This window comes from Sapajus apella, unplaced genomic scaffold, assembly GCF_009761245.1.
Source record: "Sapajus apella isolate SASKATOON/1434 unplaced genomic scaffold, GSC_monkey_1.0 scaffold1, whole genome shotgun sequence".
Taxonomy (NCBI): Eukaryota; Metazoa; Chordata; class Mammalia; order Primates; family Cebidae; genus Sapajus; species Sapajus apella.
The window spans coordinates 44517742-44537812 of NW_022436941.1; the positions used below are offsets into that span (position 1 = coordinate 44517742).

The window sequence follows — 20071 nt, forward strand, 5'->3', positions numbered from 1 at the left end:
TCAGGTGATTGCTGCCAGTCTGTATCAACTGGAACCAAATCCAATCAGAAGGGGCAGATTGCAAGTCCAGAAGCTCTCAGGCTCTTTACAGCTGAGCCCTGCACACTGAGCACTCTTGCGCACCCTTTCAATGTCTCCCTACCTGGCCTTCCTAATACTTACAGTGTGTCCTGGGAGAGGGAGTCAAATGATATGTAGCATTTGCCATTTTTGTGATGCTAACGACATGAAATCACAGAACAAGGAAATGGGGATGATAAGCACACGGCTCTCACAAGCTGGCGCCAGCTCTAGCACACCACTGCTTCTTTCTGCCTTTGCTCTTTTTATGCCCTCCCTGATTGTTGCCTTCCTCCTCAAATTCCCAAAGCTGTGTAGTCTAGAAGATCACTGTGATTTCCGTTTTTCTCTTTCTGCACAAATGCATTTTAACTTTGCGGCCACATCCTCTTTTCCCAATATGATAAATTCTTTGGATTGTATCACCAGGAAATTTCATGTGCACACACAAACATTAAAGTCAGTATAACAATGTCACACAGCATAAGAGCCCCTTAGAAGCCAGCAGATCCCAGATCAAGAAAAGTACCCTATGCCAGTGATTATCAACCATACCTGTGTATTATATATACCTGGGATCTTTTACAAAATGCCACTAGAGGAGGTCTCATCTCCAGATCAAGTAAATTAGAATTTCTGGGGCTGAAGTCTCTGGCATCAGTGTTTTAAAATCCTCCCTGATGACCCTAGTGTGCATTGTATGCTGCTGCCGGCCACTACTTTCCCTTCAGAAATTTCAGCCATTGAGTTCAAGACCAGCCTGGCCAACATGAGAAAACCCTGTGTCTAAAAAATACAAAAATTAGCTGGGCATAGTGGCATGCTCCTGTAATCCCAGCTACTTGGGAGGCTGAGGCAGGAGAATTGCTTGAACCCAGGCGGTGGAGATTTCGTGAGCCATGATCATGCCACCCCACTCCAGCCTGAGCGACAGAGTGAGAATCTGTCTCAAAAAAAAAAAGAAGGGAAAGAAACTTCAGCCATTACCCAAACACACAGTTAGTGGTATGCAGGAAACAGAAGATGTATTTTTTATTGTCTATACTCATACGGTCTAAAAAAGAACACAAGTACTGTCTCTGTGTTCTTTAACATACTTATATATGTGAAAGTTACATTAAGTTATTTAAGCAAAAGCATATTAACTAAAAACCATCCATAAAATATCTCCATTCAGAAGATTATCTATAAGCAAGCAAGCATCAAATAATCTAAATAGTTGGAATTAGTAGCAGGTAAATCCCCACAGGCCACTGAGCTGTCTGAGAACATTCACAGGAAGAACCAATCACTGAAAATGAAAGTAAGACTAATTTTCAAGAGCACACTAATGACTGGGCTGTTTTCATAATTAGAAACATTAATCAAGTCATCTTTGACTCTTTGAGGCTTTTAGGTCCTAATAAACCAATACTCCTAAGGCTGGGACTTTCCTTTTACTTTTCCTATGGTAAAAACATATAACATCAGATTTACCCTCTTAGCAAACTTTTAAGTGTATAATACAATATCATTAACAATATGCACAATGTCATACAGCAGGTGTCCAGAACTTATTCATCTTGCATAACTTTACTAATTGATTGACTGCAGACAAGGGCAGGATGACATCTTGCATTACTGACTGGGGTTTTCTTTAGTTAACTTCTTAAAGCACTGAATTCACTTAGGCTTTAGAGCTCATGGTACACTCATGTATACTAGCCTATGTTTTTATGCAATACAGAAAAGAGCATGCCATGGAAAAATTCTAAGGACTGGAGAATGCTATGCAAACTGAAGATGAAAGCTTGCTTCCACATGTTTACCTACTTGGATGGCATTTCAATAAGTGATGTGAAGCTCCAAGGGCCATCTGTGGTAGGAAGAGCTCAAAGCTAAATTCTTAAGGTTCTTATAAATACTTCACTTCCTAGCCATCTGAGATCATGTGACTCAGGAATGTGTAAGCATAAGACTGTATCAAGTATTATAAGAATGTTACGATTGTATGCCATGTAAGAATTACTCCCTGAAGACCAGGAAAGGGCTGGCCTCACTTATCACATTACACCTTGTTCCTTAGGATTAGTCATTAAGTACTCATACATTACGCAGTGTTTGTTATTATTCAATAGAAAGCTAACATATACAAAACAGACATACCTTGACTGTTGAATCAAAAATTTGAATAGGAATAGGTAGGTGTAAAATATTAACTGGACTGTTGTTAAACAGGTCCCTCCTAAATAAAGAACCAAATATTCCTGGTGACACAATACACACCAAATTTCAAATTCCTAAAGGTTAAAAAAAGCATGTTATTTAAAAAGAATAAAGATGTTCTTTGTAATATGATTATTTAAAAAAAAAATAAGGACAGGAGATAGGCCTATTGTAATTTTCTAGCCCGTGTTTGCTCAGCGCAAATATTCCTGAGCCCATGATGGAGTTCAACCTCTGCATTACCAACCCAACTGATGAGAACACAAACAAACGACTCCTGTGCTCAACGGGCCTCTAGCATAACCCGAGGGCAGACCACAGCACTTCTGTGGGAAAACCACTGCATAGCTGTGCCTTAACACGTGTTCCATTCACAGGCTTAAAAACGTTAAAAAACTACAACAAAAAACAGCTCTGGCCCCTTTATTGAAGTCTCTGAGAAAAATGTAGGTTTAAAGTTTTTGTTTGATTTGATTACAAAATATATTTTTTCAAAAAGTCACTTATTCATATACAAACAAATGACTAGAGGATAAAACAAAACAATAAATGTTTAGACGTTTTCTGTCGATAGCGGAATCTGGGTAAATTTTTTCTCTCTTAATTTTCTGCATTTTTCAAAATTGTCTTTTCTGTGCAAACACAGCGTTGACATCTTTTTAACATAATGTAAATGACACTTTTCCTTGAGCCAGAGGTTGTAATCTGTAAATAATTAAAGAATAATAAATAGGTACCTGCAGAACCAGTTATTTTCCATTTTCCTCAACCAGCATCTGGGTCTCTGCAGCCCCAGGTCAATGGCCTGTGCCCCAGCTCAGACTGGACAGCACCTCCGGCTCTGGCCGTGAAGTACAAGGAGAGATCACAGCCAAAAATAGGACGGGTCAGTGTCAGGTTAAGAAACCAGGACTCTGAACCGGCTGAAAGACCTGTAGCTCGGCAGGTTCTCCACACCATCAAGCCTGCTTGCCCTCCAATTCCTACTCCAGGCTTACTTAGTTTCCACCCAACCACTAAGCATCCACTTTTCCTTCCATCAGGCAGGGGACACAACAGGGCATGGAGAGCCCCAGTTCCGAAGAGCTCTGCATCAGTCAGCCTTGCAGCTCACTCCATTTTTACTCTGAATCTTAAGCTAATAACTTGGTAACCTTCCTAGGCCTCTGCACTGAATTCTAGGCCCGAATTTGCTGGATTTGGCTGGTTCCCAGTTCTTCCAAAAGCAGGTACTCCAGCTGCTTCTGGTAGTCCAGAGATCCAGCACCACCTGGGAGACAACTGGAAATGCAGAATTTCACGCCCCACTCCAGCAACTGAATCAGAATCTCCTCAGATGATCTGTAAACACTTTAAGGTTTGAAAACTACTGGTCTAGATGATGAAGGGCCAGTGGCAGGGCCACCCCAGTGTTTGAATGTTGGCCTTCCTAAGGCTGATCGCAGAGTAATGGGACCTCCTGACTGAATGCCTGTCTTTGCTGCACTGTTCCACTCTCCAACCACCACCAGAGATGAGCTTTCTAAAGCCCAGTCTGATCATGCTTAGAACTCTAGCACAAGTCTAAGAGCAGCAGGAACAGCTTCCACAGGCCTTGCCCACTATATCATCCACCAGCCATCACCTTCCACTCTATGCTCCTGCCATGAGAAAGCACCTGTGGTCCCTGGAAAGCAGCAGCTACCTAGGATTGCATTTTTATTAATGCAAATGTCCCCAGTAAATTAATCACTTTCACACAGTATCAGAATGAATGCATAAAAAATTTAGAACAGGTCAATGACTCTGGGGAAGAGGTCTGGAGTAAAAGGATAACCTTTTTCTTTTCTTTCCCTTTTTTCCTATCTGCCTGTATTAATTTTGCAATTAAATAAAGCACTCCCCCAGGAGAAAGCTAGGCAGGACCAGTCACTGGAGATATATCTAGCTATTTTACTGCTGCTGTATTAAAAAGTATATAAGACTTCAGAGTGCTCATGTGCCTTTGAAAGTCGTCAATAATAATTGTGGGAAATTTGGATAATTCACATAATTTCAACAGAAAAATCAGCATAAAAACTCAAACACAGGCCGGGCGCGGTGGCTCAAGCCTGTAATCCCAGCACTTTGGGAGGCCGAGGCGGGTGGATCACGAGGTCAAGAGATCGAGACCATCCTGGTCAACATGGTGAAACCCCGTCTCTACTAAAAACTACAAAAAAAAATTAGCTGGGCATGGTGGCGCGTGCCTGTAATCCCAGCTACTCAGGAGGTTGAGGCAGGAGAATTGCCTGAACCCAGGAGGAGGAGGTTGCGGTGAGCTGAGATCGCGCCATTGCACTCCAGCCTGGGTAACAAGAGTGAAACTCCATCTCAAAAAAAAAAAAAAAAAAATATCCTCAAACACATCCCTCACAGTTCCTTAAACATATTATTAAAAACATTTTTTTCTCTTAACATGTAAACATGTTAGTTTTTCAAAATTTTAAATTCTGAACTGTGATATTCTAAGTTTAAATGTTAAAATCTATAGTACTAAACAAAGTCTTCAACTAGTTTGGCTTATTCATATGACGAGCCTACTCTTTAATTCAACTAAAACTTATAGAGAACTCAGTGAAGGCAATGTGCTGAGCATGTGCCGTACTGGTGCTTAATTTATGCCGTTTCCAAGCCAATATTCACTAACCTACCACCATGTTCTACACCAATATGTATTTTTATCCACATAAATCTGTGTGCTGCAACCGTATTTTTCAAAATCATAACTTAAGTTTTAACTTATAAAATTACATGACCACAACCCACATGAAAAAGGTAATATCTTATTTTTAACATCAATTACTTAGAATAAAGGCTGCCCCCAATTTTCCTACTTGTATAAAATGATACTTGTTTTGCAAACCTTAATAAGCTTTTTATCTGTTTCCAATTAGGCTTTATTTGAAGCCTAAAAACAAATGATAAATGTTTCTCCAGACACATTGCAGAGAAGGCGCGACCTTGGCTAACAGTTCATTCGTACATGATTTTAAGTGAGTAAAGAAAATTAAAGAGAGGAGTTCTCAGAAAACTTATATTTAGATGCTTACACATTAAGATTCATTTTACATCTGTTCTTTTCTATTCTTATATGGGACACTTAGATGAAAGACCTTCAATTCATTTGCTAAAATGATTCAGATAGAACTTCCATCTTTAAAATATAGTTGCTACTGATTTTTTAAAAGGGCAAGAGGAAAAATTCTTGACAAGCTAAATCTTAAAAAGGGCACAGTTAAAAACAAAAAAGTACCGTCTGTGATAGTCATAGCCAAAGTTGATCAGACCTCAACTAACACTGGATATTGATTTCCAGTTCCTAAACTGAATGCAATTCTCTTTGACTCCCTACAAAATCTAAGAGTCAAACTGAAGAGTGAATAGCTAGGTTTTAAGGTATAGACACTTGATTTCATTTACTCTTGGAATATTTTATTTCTTTAAAACTAAATTGTATAATAAATTCTCACATCTCATATTTTGGATTTTTTTTTTAAGTAACAAAATATTTATTACTAAACATACCTGTTTGGTAGATTATTGTTTTTACAAGTAGATTTAAAACCAAGGCAAATACAAAAACATTTGAAAAGACGGTTGACATCACTACTCATTAGGGAAATGCAAATCAATACCAAAATTAGATACCACGTTATACCCATGAAGATGGCTACTATTAAAAAAAAATAAATACCAAGTGTTAGCAAGGATGTGGAGAAATTGGAACCCTTGTGCACTGTTTGCAGACATGTAAAATGGTAGAGCTACTGTGGAAAACAGTATGGCAATTCCGTAAAAAGTTAAAAATAGAATTACCATGTGATCTAGCAATTCCACTTCTGTGTATATAGGCAAAAAATTAAAAGCAGGGTCTCAAAAGAGATATGTGTACATTATTATTATTCACAACAGTGAATTCACGACATCTAAATTATTCACAACAGCTGAAACAGTGGAAGCAACCCAAGTGTCCATGGATGAATGAATGGATAAACAAAATGTGGTCTATAGTTATCATCAACCTTAAAAGGAAGAAAATCCTGATACATGCTACAACTTGGATGAACCTTTAGACACTATGCTAGGTAAAACAAGTCAGTAACAAAATGACAAATACTGTATGATGCCACTTATAGGAGGCACTTAGGAGAATTAAAATTATAGAGACAGAAAGTAGAATGGTGGCTGTCAGGGCTGGAAAGAGTTTGGAATGGTGAATCATTGTTTAATAGGTATAGAGTTTCAGTTTTATAAGATGAAAAGAATTATGAACATGGATGTGGTGATGGTTACACACTATTATGAATGTGTTTAATACCACTGAACTGTGTTCTTAAAAATGGTTCAGATAGTAAAATTTATGTTCTATGTATTTTACCACAAAACAAAATTGATAGGAAAAGAATGAGGCAGGTAAATTTGTAAGGAAAACAGAAAGCTTGGACCAATTCCTATATATAAAGCAAACAATATTTCGTGTATACTCTCATCTCAGATGGTAAGAAAAAGATCACCGTAAAACTAACCAGTACTCTTGAGCACCACAGACACATTCCATTTCTAAAGCTTATGAGATTATAAGTAACCAGAACCACTTGACAAGATACCTGAATAAATGAAGCGAAGAATGTCTGACAAACAAGAACAGAAGAGGGCGTCTTTAACAATGACTCGTAATGGTGGGTTGCCTGACGATTCCTGGCTAGCACCTGGAAATGCAGTATCTCTGTTTATAGCAAAGAGATCCTGGGTAGTTCGGATGATACCGGAATCCTGAATGTCAGTGGGACTCTTCACATTGAAAAGCAGCATGAAAACATGGCTTACAGCGCAGAGAACGATCTTGTGGGCCTCTATAACTTCTTTTAAATCGGGGTTGTAAAATACCACGTCCACACACTGGCAGCAGAACAGCAAGTTATTTAAGTCAGAGTTATAGTGTGATGCTTCAGCCTTTAAGACAGGCATTTTTTCTGTTTCAAAAAATAAAAATAATAAACTCCTTTCAGGTTTACAGATCAAATAATTTCATGTTTACTTTAAATACAATCATATAATATTTTAAAATATTATGTTAAAACAAAAGAAACATATTTAACCATTTTTCGATGCACAAAAACAGCAATTTTGTATAGCTTAACCTAATTTATAAACATACATAAACTAATTATTCAGGGACTATAGACTTTTATAACACAGACACACAAATACTATGGTTATTTACATTTTATAGAGCAAATGAAAACCTACCAATGATGTACGGAGCAATAAAATAACATTTCTCCTTATTTGTGTGTCCCAAAACAAAACAACCTGCCAAATACTCAACGTTAGTATTTTGTAGTCATCACTCTATTTCTACCTTTGATTTTAAACATTCAAAGTACTGAGTAAGTTCTGAAGAACCCAACCTCACATCTGAAGTCCTTTTCTTCCTGGGACCAGAAGTAGAGGTAGAGGGCTGAGCTGTTAAAATTCTGCAACTTCTCAAAGTCAAGGCTCAAAGTCTTGAACTCTATTGTTTGAAAACATTTTGACCACTCTCTGGATTCTAAAACTAGTATTTTTTCCTTCTAGTAAAACACTTCAGCAAAAGTGCTGACTCAGCTCCCTAATTTCTAAAAGAGGATATAACCTTCAGCTTACCAGTTTGATCACCAAGAATGAGAGATGAGCCCTCACTCAGCTCAGAATACCTGCACTCCAGGCCCTCACCACAGACCCTAACTGCAAAACAGCTGCCATCTCATTTTTATTCAAAGGGGGGCTGAGGAAAGTGATATCTGTGAAGGGTTGCTTGAAGCGTATGCAACCATCTAAATTGGTGGAATTCAAACTTCTTTAGAATTAAAAATCCTTAATTCCAAAGCAAACCCCAGCCCATAAAACAAATAACAAAGTCCTTTGGAGGCCAGGCTCTCCCTGCACTGTATCCCAGTCCACCCTCCTCCCTTCCACTGCCTGTGGCCCTGTCACAGAACCCTAAACGCCATGTGCCCCAGAGCCCAGGATCCATCCTTGGAACAAATCAGCCCCAAATATGTATCCAGACTGTATTGTCCTGAACCCCTGGGATATCTTTAGTGTTATACACACAGGTCTCTTAGCGGAACAGTACAAGAAACAGCCTTGTGAACCCGGAGGCTGCATTTGCTACAGGGCTTTTGGAAGGCCCTGGCCAGTATGTCACTTAGTACTCCCACATGAAGGCCCACACAAAAGATTTCTTTTTCTTTTCTTTCCTTTCCTGTTCTTTTTGTTTTATTTGAGACAGAGTCTCGCTGGAGTGCAGAGGTGTGATCTCGGCTCACGGCAACCTCTGCCTCCCAGGTTCATGCAATTTTCCTGCCTCAGCCTCCTGAGTAGCTGGGACTACAGAAGTCGTCATCATGCCTGGCTGATTTTTGTATTTTTAGCATAAACGGAGTTTCGCTATATTGGCCAGGCTGGTTTCAAACTCCTGACCTCAGGTGATCTGCCTGCCTTGGCCTCCCAAAAGTGCTGACGTTATAGGCATTAGCCATTGCGCCCATGCCGATGTATTTCTTTTAGGCTAAGTGACATGTAACGTTTTGCTTTCTCTGAGGATCTGGTATGTTTTGTCTTTTTGATTAATAAGAAGTAAGAACTAACTAACCATCTGTTATTTAGCTAGTCATTTCCCACTTATCTTTAATCCAGAAAGGATTTAAGGCCCAAGGGTTTGCAACCTAATAGACCATATCTCCCCTTTCACTTTGCATACAGGAAGCTTAGAGACAACTATGTATCATTCATGGTCTATAGATTTGCACTTTTTTTTTTTTAAGAGATAGGATCTCTTAACCTCCAAAGCACATTGATCCAATAAAGTGCTACTCCACTATTTCTATCAAAAATCATGCAGAAAGTTCGGATAACGGCTGACATAATTTATTTATAAGTTTATTTGTCCCAAACTTTGTATTACAAACATTTTCAAACATTCAAAAAAGTTTAAATAATGATGCAACGAACACACATATACACTTTACTTATATCGGTCACCTGAATTTTGCAATTATTGACATTCTATTTCTCCCTTATCTCTAGGGAGACAGACAGACAAGACAGACAGACAGACAGACACACACACACACACACACACACACACACACACAGAGCTGAAATATTTAGAAGTTACCATCATCACAATGCCTTGGCTCTAAAATACTTTCACCTTCATCTCCTAGGAATAAGAACATTCTCCTATTCATCATAATACCATTATGATACATAAGACAATTAACAGTAATTAAATGATATAATTTCCAGTCCATATTAAAATTTCACGCATGTCCCAAGAACATGTTTTAGATGTTTTTATTGAACGAGTAGCCAATCAAGGTTAATGCGCATTGCATTTAGTTGTCATTTAGCATCAGACTTTAATCTAGAACAGCTCCCCACCCATGACACACACTATTTTTAGAGTCCATAGGTTCAATTTTTAAAGCAGTATTTCTCAAAATGTTATTCAAATACCAATCTGCTTCTGCATCACCTGGGAAGTTGATTAAAGCAGATTCTAGGCCCTATGCCTAGGTTGACTGAATCAGAATGTCAGGGAAGCTCTGAGCATGCTCAAGTTTGAGAACAACTGCTCTCAGACCTGTGAGAAAAGATCAGGAATGAATGTCTAGACATTGGCTAATAAATGCACCTGGTTGTTCAAGTTGAGGTGGTCTAATTCCATGAAATGAGTTGCTGATTTTTCTTTTCTTCATTTTTTCACTTGTCTTCTGATTTAAGGCTTGAATCATAAAATACTCCAACTAAAACAGGAATCAAATTTTAATTGAAGAGCCAACAAAATTATATATCCAACATGAAAATTTGCATCTGAGGTCACAATCGTCAAACGTTTTAAATGTCAGTACCATTTATATGTATGCATTAGCAAACACATATAAACAATTTTTTTAGTTAAAAAAAATGAACCTAGTGAAGCAGATTGTACCTTGTCTGAACATAAGCTATCCACTCAAGAAGGAATTATTATTAATCATTCGGCCACAAAGACACATGCACTATTCACAACAGCAAATACATAGAACCAACTTAAATGTCCTTCAACATAGACTGGATAAAGAAAATGCAGCACATATACACCATGGAACACTACACAGACATAAAAAGAATGAAACGATGTCCCTTGCAGCAAAATGGATGGAGCCAGTGGCAATCATCCTAAACAAACTAACAGGAACAGGAAACCAAATACCACATGTTCTCACTTATAAGTGGGAGCTAAACATTGAGTACATATGGACGCAAAAAAGTGACCAGCAGACACCAGGGCCTACTTGAGAGGGTGGTGAGAGGGAGGAGGGTGAGGATCAGAGAACTACAAACTACCTACCATGTATGATGCTTACTGCCTGGTTGGTGAAATAATCTGAACACCAAACCCCTGTGACATGCAATTTACCTATATAACAACAAACATGTACCCCTAAACCTAAAAATATAAAAGTTTTTTTTTTAAAAAAAGAAGAAATTGTTTGTTTTCTTTTTTTTAATTTAATTTTTTTTTTAATTTTAGAAATGGAGTATCGCTATGTTGCTCAAGCTAGACTCAAACTCCTGGACTCAAGGGATTCTCCCGCCTCAGCCTCCCAAGTAACTGGGATTATAAGTGCCTGCCATCCCACCCAGCTACTTTCTTGAATACTCACGAAAGCCAAGCACTACAATTGTGTGGCTGCTAATAATTTTCTCCGTGGGCAACCACCACAGTTAATACTAGTGAAATTCAAAGCAGGAACAGATCTACCTCTACGTCTACAGCTGTTTCCATCAGCTAAGAAACTTCACTTTCTTGTCTTAAACAAATTTCTTTAAAGTCTGTCTTTTACTTTACAAATTAAAAATCTCACTCAGGTGCATTTACATAGCTTCAGGCCTCCGCCCTAGCTTGCAAGGCCTGGGGCAAAAGGGCAAATGGAGGCCCACCCGCCACAGAGCTAAATATTTAAACGCTATAAATCAAGAAAACGAACTGTTATATAAAAGATATACTATACTCCTGCTTTGACAAATACATCATCATAAAAGCCTGGCAGGCAAGATTTAGATTTAAATTCTCAGATTCTTCAGAGATTCATACAGCAAAGGGAGCACTGGTCTGTAATTCCTGAGCCCCAGGACCACCCATTCTCTTCTCACCTCCTGCTCTATCTCATGCCTTGAAGAGCTCTGTGCACACAAGTGGACTTCCAAGCTCTGTCCACTCTCCCCTCTCCCGTTCCCCATAAAGAGTCACCCTTTGGCCATGCCACAGGCCTAGGGGTGCATATACCAGCAATGTAGGCCACCATCAGGAGAACAGACCCAGCAAAATGGCCTGCACAGGCCCAGGAAACAGACTCAGGACTAATGGTGGGAGAATTCTGGGGTTCTGAGTTTGGAAGCATAGTCCAAGCACTATTCCATAGACCTTTCTGTGATGATAGAAATGTTCTGTAATATATGCATTATATAATACAGTAGCCACTGGCCACTTATAGCCATAGAGCACCTAAAATATGGTTCATATGCTTGAAGAACTGAATTTTACTTGGTTTTATTTTATCTTAATTCATTTAAATATAAATAGCCACATGTAGCTAGTGGCTGCCATACCGGACAGTGCAGGTCTAGAAAGGAATGAAGTCCACCAGTTCCAGGTGAACACAGCCCTCGGCTCCACTGACGTATGCCTTGTGGGGAGGGGTGCAACTGGAGGACGGCCAGATGAAGCTCTCTACAGCTCGAAGGCAGGCGGCCGTCTCTCTAGCCTAGCTGTGAGAGTAGTACTGCACAGCTCTTCAACCCTGACCCTTACAGGCAGGATTTTAAAGGCTTCTTTCACTCTAACTATCATCTCCATCCATATGTCTGCCAATGCCATTCTATTTTACACTCCAGAACCCAGTTGTACTTTACTAGAAAGTAAAGCATCTAAAAAGAGATCATTCTGATCTTATTTCCATATTCTCATCAGGTCTTGAGTTAAGAAAAAAAGAAACTCCCATGTCTTTCTCCAAGCCCTGGCCACATCAATCCTCATCATGCCTCTGACCCTAACTGCAACATCAGATATTAGGAAGAAAGAGAGAAAAGGAGCCAGAAGAAGAAACAGAGAGGAAGCGGGAGTGGGAAGGTGCGAAGACTGATCCTGGGAATTTCAGGTTCTGGATCCTGGAACAGGAAGCAAGGAGACCTGCAGCTCCCAAGGGAACAGCCTCCCCTCATCAAATGAAACCAAATCCTGCACAAAACCATCTGACAAATGAACCTTCACAACAAGCAAAACCAGACCATCTTTTTGTTCTCTAGCTCCTCAGGTATTTTAGGAAATGCACCATTCTTCACCAAATTAAGATTTTTTTTAAAGCTACTAGAATATTATCTGCTTGACAGGAAGATTAAATCTCTCTTATCCACCTTTCTACTCACTGCTTATCACTATAAATGAATACAGCAAAAGTTTCTCACACTCATCGATAATATCAATACTGTGAGTATAACTTCCTTAACATTGTAATATTAATGTTTCTTTATATTATTGGGTGAATAAAAGCCATTTATATTTGATGGAAATTAGCACCATTTATATTTGGTCTTTATTTTACCCATTTACACAAATGATATTTCTGTAGTCCTCTGTGGAACCTCAACATTTCAACATGAATTTACATAATGAATATTGGGGCATATTTGCAAGAGTACTTGGTGAGGAGCTAGGGAACCGATGCGGGTGGCAAAGTGCTCCTGCTTAAGGTAGCTTTTCTTTGCTTTTAACTTCTCAATGATGTATATTAGGTTTGTCTGTTGAGAGGAGTTGCTTCTAAGAGGTTTGGAAATGTAGTTTCTGTGTCAGCAAATTCTTAAATGATACAACTCCAGTATTCTCCAAGGATGTTACAGTCCTAATACTATGTGGGAGGTGCTGTGTGTTAAGATCAGCATCAAAACAACTGCAGAACCTAGTAAGCAACAGTGCAACCGAGCAAGCAAGCCTGCTCCCACATATCCAACAAGGAGCTATTTGCATAAGTAGTTCCTCTGAATCTGTTCAAGCTACAGTAAGATTAGGAGGATATAAAATTTTGCCAAAGCACACACAGAGGAAGAAAAATTATTCTTTTCAACCAGGAGATGGAAATGAAAGAGAACTTTTGGGACCTGCTGGCTCAGGCTGCCAGGCTCATTCAGCTATATAAAGATGACTATTCAAACTGGCATCACAGGTTTGGATAAGTAAACATGCTTTTGACACATACAACAAAAAGTACTAAAGTCTCACCAAATGAAAAATTCCAAAATATCATATTAGATAATAGAAAAGGTTTCATTTGGAGAGAAAAATAAAATTATAATTTTATTCTGATGAAGGCTTTGCCACTCCCTCTCACTTTATTTCTCAAGGTTAAGTAAGACTAACGATGCTTTTAAATCTGAAGTTCAACTGATGTTCTAGAAAATACCCAAAGGGCCAACTAGACACATAACTTTATACATAATGGGAATTTCCACTTACCACGCCTCCAAAATACTTTCCTATGTAGAAGTCATCAAGGCTGTGGAGTTCAAGATAGGTCGCTCCTAGTTCTTTCGCAAGCTGGATCCCTTCGGTTGTACTAACACAGCTCCCCCTGTCTGATGTACAGAGTGGGCATGTACAAGGTAATTCTTCTGAGAAAATAAATTTTAAAACAAAGAGTTTTCAAATTAAACAGAAAAAAAGGTACTCAGACAATCTGAACGTTAAACAACAAACTAAGCTCATACCAGAGCCACAGTTCAAAAGCATTCAGTATATCCAGTATCCACTAAACACTGAATAAAAAGTGTCAATGATCCTAGAAAGGTCCCTAAATAAACAAGCATTCGGTGCAAGAATAATAAATAGCATTTTATAAAACAGAAGAATTCAAAAGTAGGTGAATGGATATTACCAAACAACCAGTAATCACGGGCCTGCTTCTTTTTACACAACCTTGACATCCTGAATATCAATATTTCTAGGCCAGTAGAAAAGAAGACAAATGTAACAACTTGATTGCCATAGAGAGCATGAACAGTGGATTGGCTTTTTTAATACAATAAATTTTAAATCTATTTACAAAGTTTGAGTAAACCTTATACTTGTTTTGTAACAGAACCTTCAATTTGACCTGATTTTCAAGGCAACAAAATCGTCACTCTTTTTATAAACTTCATGTGAAGTACATTCCTATCAATTCAGACATTTCCATCATTAAACTCTAAATCATTCAACTTCAGAGAACAAGTTCTCTGAAAAGATGAAGATTCTTTATCTTTTCCTTTAAGATTAAAAAATTAAAAAGTGAAGGAATAAAAAGTATTAACTCAAAAAGTGAAACATCCCAAGACTCATAGTTGTACCATGTGTAGATCTATGGCTAGGAAGGTAGCAGAACAATCTATCTATAAGAACATCCCTTGTAAGGCTAAAAATACAACATGTTTAACTCCACGTTTGTCAGCCAGCTCTGTTATGTATCATGTCCACAACATCAAATGTATCTCCATTCAGAAAGGCAGATAGGTCAAAAGAGGGTAAATTAATTTCTAGAAATGCATGTTGTTGTAGACTGGCTTCCCTTGGGAAGGCAGACTCTAAAATGGAGAGCGGTGTGGCAGAGGTTAGCAGGGGAGTGATCTTGGGAATAATCTTTCTCTGAGGGTAAGGGATGCAGGACTGGGTAGAGGGAATATTGGAACCGCAGTACCATTGGAACAGGGACCAAAGCTGATCCTACAGGGAGCTTTGGAGCTTAGATGGCCTTTTAGAGTTGCTCCTCATTTGGGGAAAGGAGGTAGCTGAGCCTTTGTATCCTATCCCTAAATCTACCAGTAATCAGACAAGGGCTGAGCCCCCGGAGCAGGCATAACTTGGGCAAGGTGCTCCCATCAGCACAAAGTAGTGCAGGGAAAGGGGCTCAGATGTGCACCACCAGCAGCCAACAAGCCCCAGTAACTGAGGGGGTAAGTACACTGGCCTTAAAGGGGCATTTGAGCTGCTCCTCATCGTATATGCAGCAACTTCCCTATGAATGAACTGCATAGAGATGGAGCAGATATATGTAAATATCGGGTACATGCTAAATATATTTAGTGCATGTGTATACCATGTATATAAAAACGCACATACACATACAGACACACATGGCTTAGATAATTTTAGCTTCACTGAAAGCATTTTAGAGCTCAGAGACCATATATTCATGCTCTCATTTTGCAGAGGAAGAAACTAAGACTCAGAGAGGTTATGTGACTTTTCCAAGTCTCTTTGTGGGTTAGAGATAAACAATCAAAACACTGCTACTTCCTCCACCTGATAATAAAAGTGACACCAAAAGGGAAAATAAAAATGTAGTTTGAGTAAAGAATTACTGATCCCAAAGATGCGGTGATTTAAAAATTAAGCTTGAGTTCTCTAAATTATACCATAAATTCTAATATGAGATTTTACTTTTACTTTTTCTAAGATCATTTTAAGTTTGGAGCGAATAAAGTTTTCATAGAGAACTTAGCCTATCTTGAAAAATAATGTGTTGGTATTTCACATTCTTTACAAAGCCTTTGTAAACAGTGTCTTTGATTTTCTGAAGACAGAGGCCTTCTTATATCTACAAAGCTTTCCTTATGTTGATGGAATGGAGTGGGCAGGCAGATCATCTTATTAAACTTTATTTCTGGACAGAAATCAAGCAGAAACAGGATTGTTTCAAGGGGAAAAATGAAGTGAACATAATGTAAAATAATTTTTAACATTTGATTTGAGGGAGAAAATACAACTAATTTCAGGTTATACGAGCAGGGTGGGTTTTCCACTGCACATGGTTGTAAGCATCTTACCTACACACATTCCCAGAAAGTGCCCCTGTGTCTCCTCTACGTCACTGAAGACATTTGTTTTTGTTCACTCACCAGAAAGGAAAAAAATGCCTAGTCATTCTAGTTTCACCATATTAGTCCAGTTACACCATATTATGCTGTAACTAGTTGCCACTTAGCTACCTACCCTTTATCAATCAGCTATATGACCTAAGATCCCAAGTAAAAGTCTGACTTGTATTGGTTATAGCAGAAGATTCAATTCTGAATTAAATCAGTTTCCGTGAACCATTTAATCAGGAATAAGCAGAGGACTTAAAATAATTTTAAATTGTGGTGCCGCATGGCCACGTGACTCTGAATCAGTGTACTACACTTCTAGCTAACATTTTGTCCCCTTACATGCTTAAGATGTTGTCATAAAATGCTGTCTATTATTTAAAGGCAAGCACAATGTAAATCTGACATTCAAACAAATGCCATCTCTTTGATAAGTAGTGGCTTTGGGAAACTGTAGGTTAATTCTTACAACATTGCCACTGCTTGGAAGTTTTGGAAATTCTTTTCAAAAATTCTAGCCTAGTAAAGGATCAGGCTCAATCAGAGCTTCAAAAATAACTGAAACGATACCTGTCTTTGGGAGCTTAAAGCTATGAATTCATTCTAAGCACAATCTGAAAAAAAAAATTGCTTTTCAAGATAGATTCAATATTTTGTATAAGCCGAACATTTATTCAGAGCCAAGTATGATGAAGATATCCATTCAGTCAAGGTCGTCAAAAACATGTATAACAAAGGAAAGAAATGACACTGAATTATATTTGCTGAATTCTTTTCAATTTTAAAAAGAATTTCAAGAAGCTGAGTGTGACGGCGTGTGCTTCCAGCTACTTGGGAGGCTGAGGCGGGAGGATCCTATGAGCCCAGAAGTTGAAGTCCAGCCTGGTCCACATAGCGAGATCCCATCTCCATGTTTTATTTTTCAAATTTTTATTTATTTATTTATTTATTTAGAGACAGGATCTCACTCTGTCGCCCAGGCTGGGGTGCAGTGGCATGATCTCTGCTTGCTGCAACCTCTGCCTACCCCCGGGTTCAAGCGGCCCTCCCACCTCAGCCTACCTAGTAGCTGGAACTACAGGTGTGCAACATCATGCCTGGCTAATTTTTGTATTTTTGGTAGAGATGGGGTTTCACCATGTTTCTCCAGGCTGGTCTTAAACTCCAGATCACTAGTGATCCTTCCGCCTCAGCATTCCAAAGTGCTGAAATTACAGATGTGAGTCACCGTGGCCAGCCCCGCAATCTCTATTTAAAGCAAAAAACAAACAAAAAAGGTAAAAAGAGTTCCAAGGGAATTACCAGGAGAGCACCCAGCACAGTTTCATGTATTCCAAGGGATGGAAAGGGGGAAGCCAATAAAGATCCATGAGTTGAATAGCCAGATTTAGCTAGTTCTCCTAATAGAACAGACCCAGCAGAACTTATGTGTGAGCCAGAAGAAAAGGCCCAGGAATTCTCCCATAAGGCAACACAAAGAAATAAAGCAACAAGAAATATAAAAGAAACATAAAAGAATCAGAGAAGAGATCCAAAAGTTTCAACATCAGTCTACCAAGAGTCCCAAAAGAAGAGAATAGAGAAAATGGAGGGATGGTGATATCTGAAAAAGTCACAAAGTTATCTGTGGGGGAGATAACATTAGGAGAAATACTTAATGTAGATGACAGGGCGATGGATGCAGCAAACCACCACCATGGCACGTGTATACCTATGTAACAAACCTGCATGATCTGCACATGTACCCCAGAACTTACAGTATAATAATAATAAAAAAAAACTGATTAGAGGTATCTTGAAATGACTCTCTCTAGGCAAATACGGAGCAATGTAAGCAATGGAAAGAATAATCAGAACAGATTATATAATACTGAATTTAAAATACAAATCCATTAATCATAATGATGCTAAGAGAAAAATTTGGGAGCAGAGACATAGGAAAGCTCCATTTACAGAAGCACATCAACTAATAAGAGTAGAAGGAATGATAGAAACATCACTATTTTGTACGCACATTTATCATAAATGAAGGAATTATGCAAACTAAAGGGCCTGGGTTCATTAAAAATGTTAATGTTATGAAAGACATGGAACCTCCCCCCAAAAAACCAGTGGGGGTACTGCTCCAGACTAAAAGAGAGTAGAAGGCAGATATGGTAATACATGCCTATATTCCTAGCTACTCGGAAGGCCGCGGCATGAGGATTGCTTAAGCCCAAGTTCCAGAGCAGCCAGGCAACATAGCAAGATCCTGTCTCTAAAAAAAAAAAAAGAGAGGACAAAAAAAGAACAGAGAGATAAAACAACTAAATGCAATATGTAATCTTTAATTGCATCCTGGATTGGTGAAAAAACAACAACAATAAACCCCAGCTCTAAAGCACATCATAAAGAAATAACTGGAGAAATGTGAATATGGATTATATCTTAAATAATAGTAAAAATATAATAGTATGTTAGATTTCTTGACTGACAATTATATTAGGCTTAATACGATAATGGCCTTGTTCTCAGATTATACATGCTGAAGTAATTAGGAATGAAGAAATCTCGTAATGTTTACAATTTACTCTCAAATGGTTCAGCCAAAGAGAGAGAGAGAGAGAGAGAGACAGAGAGTGTTTATAAAACCTATAAAAATCAATGTCTCATTCTTGTCAATTTTCTTAGGTTTGAAATTTTGGAAAACAAGAGAAAAAGAAGAAAGTTCCTAAAAAATTCAAAGCACTGAGTGCCATGATCTGACTTGTATTCTAAGATGACTATTCTGAAGAATTTATTTCAGAAAGAGACAAACCAGGAATAGCACACCAGAGGCCAATTTACCATGAAGCTGATGAAACTCAAGCTTTAAGGCTCTTTTCTTGTGGATCCTTTCCAAGCCCCAGGAAGAACCTGAGCAATATATCTTCACATGGCCATACTCTTTTGTAAAATTTGCAAAATAAGATATTTAGTCAAGACTAATGTCTCTTTCCACTCCAAATCACTTCATCTTGTGTCAGGCAGCTCTGGAGTAACCATGGGCATTTTGGGGAACCTGCTAAGGGGAATTTAACTTTAGGCTTAGTGAGCTACTATTTGTGGTTTATAGTCACTTCCATGTACAGTTGAGCGTTTGATAACTATCCCAACATACGTATGACTTTTAGAAATGCTTCTGTCACCCACAGTGCTCACTTACTTGGTGTTATGACAAGAACGCTGAGCTGAAATAGGAATACAACACAAACTCTGGTGCCCAGGACCAGGAAGATGTGGAAAGAGAAGAAATATGCTGAAAGAAAAACTGATTATCAGTCTCTTCTCTCTACAGAAAATACCACAAAGTGGTTGTATTCGTCCATTCTCATGCTACTAATAAAGACATACCTGAGACTGGGTAATTTATAAAGAAAAGGAGGTTTAATGGACTCAATTCCACATGGCTGGGGAGGCCTCACAATCATGGCGGAAGGTGAAGAAGGAGCAAAGTCACATCTTACACGGCAGCAGGCAAGAGAGCATGAGCAGGGGAACTGCCCTTTTATAAAACCATCACTTCTCATGAGGCTTATTCACTATCATGAGAACAGCACAGGAAAAACCCACTCCCATGATTCAATTACCTCCCACTAGGTCCCTCCCATGACACATGGGGATTATTACAATTCAAGTGAGATTTGTGTGGGGATACAGCCATAACATAGCAGTGGTTATCATATGAAGAGATGACCAAAGACTATGGTCACCCAAAAATATTAAAAAAGCTGAAAAAGTATCAGGCTGTTAAAAAGATCTGTTGCCAGATGTGGTGGCTCATGCCTGTAATCCCAGCACTTTGGGAGCCTGAGGCAGACAGATGGCTTGAGCCTAGGAG

At 38.7% G+C, this 20071-nt stretch overlaps 1 protein-coding gene and 1 long non-coding RNA gene across 3 annotated transcripts in view; both read right to left on the reverse strand.

The window, feature by feature from the left end:
* The window catches only part of RHOBTB3 (Rho related BTB domain containing 3), a 56006-nt gene that overhangs the window by 26845 nt on the left and 9090 nt on the right, over nt 1-20071 (reverse strand). The window contains exons 4-6 of one of the 2 annotated variants that reach the window (XM_032275990.1): nt 13829-13983; nt 9968-10079; nt 6894-7259 (exon numbers count right to left, since the gene is read on the reverse strand). In XM_032275990.1, coding sequence (XP_032131881.1) covers nt 6894-7259; nt 9968-10079; nt 13829-13983 — 633 coding nt within the window. The remainder of the gene's footprint in view (nt 1-6893; nt 7260-9967; nt 10080-13828; nt 13984-20071) is intronic. The other variant, XM_032276001.1, reaches the window with a different exon arrangement.
* On the reverse strand, nt 2740-4367 carry LOC116550216. Its single transcript, XR_004268278.1, has 2 exons — nt 4333-4367; nt 2740-4048 (listed from the first exon to the last, which is right to left on the reverse strand). It is a non-coding gene; the product is annotated as an uncharacterized LOC116550216 (long non-coding RNA).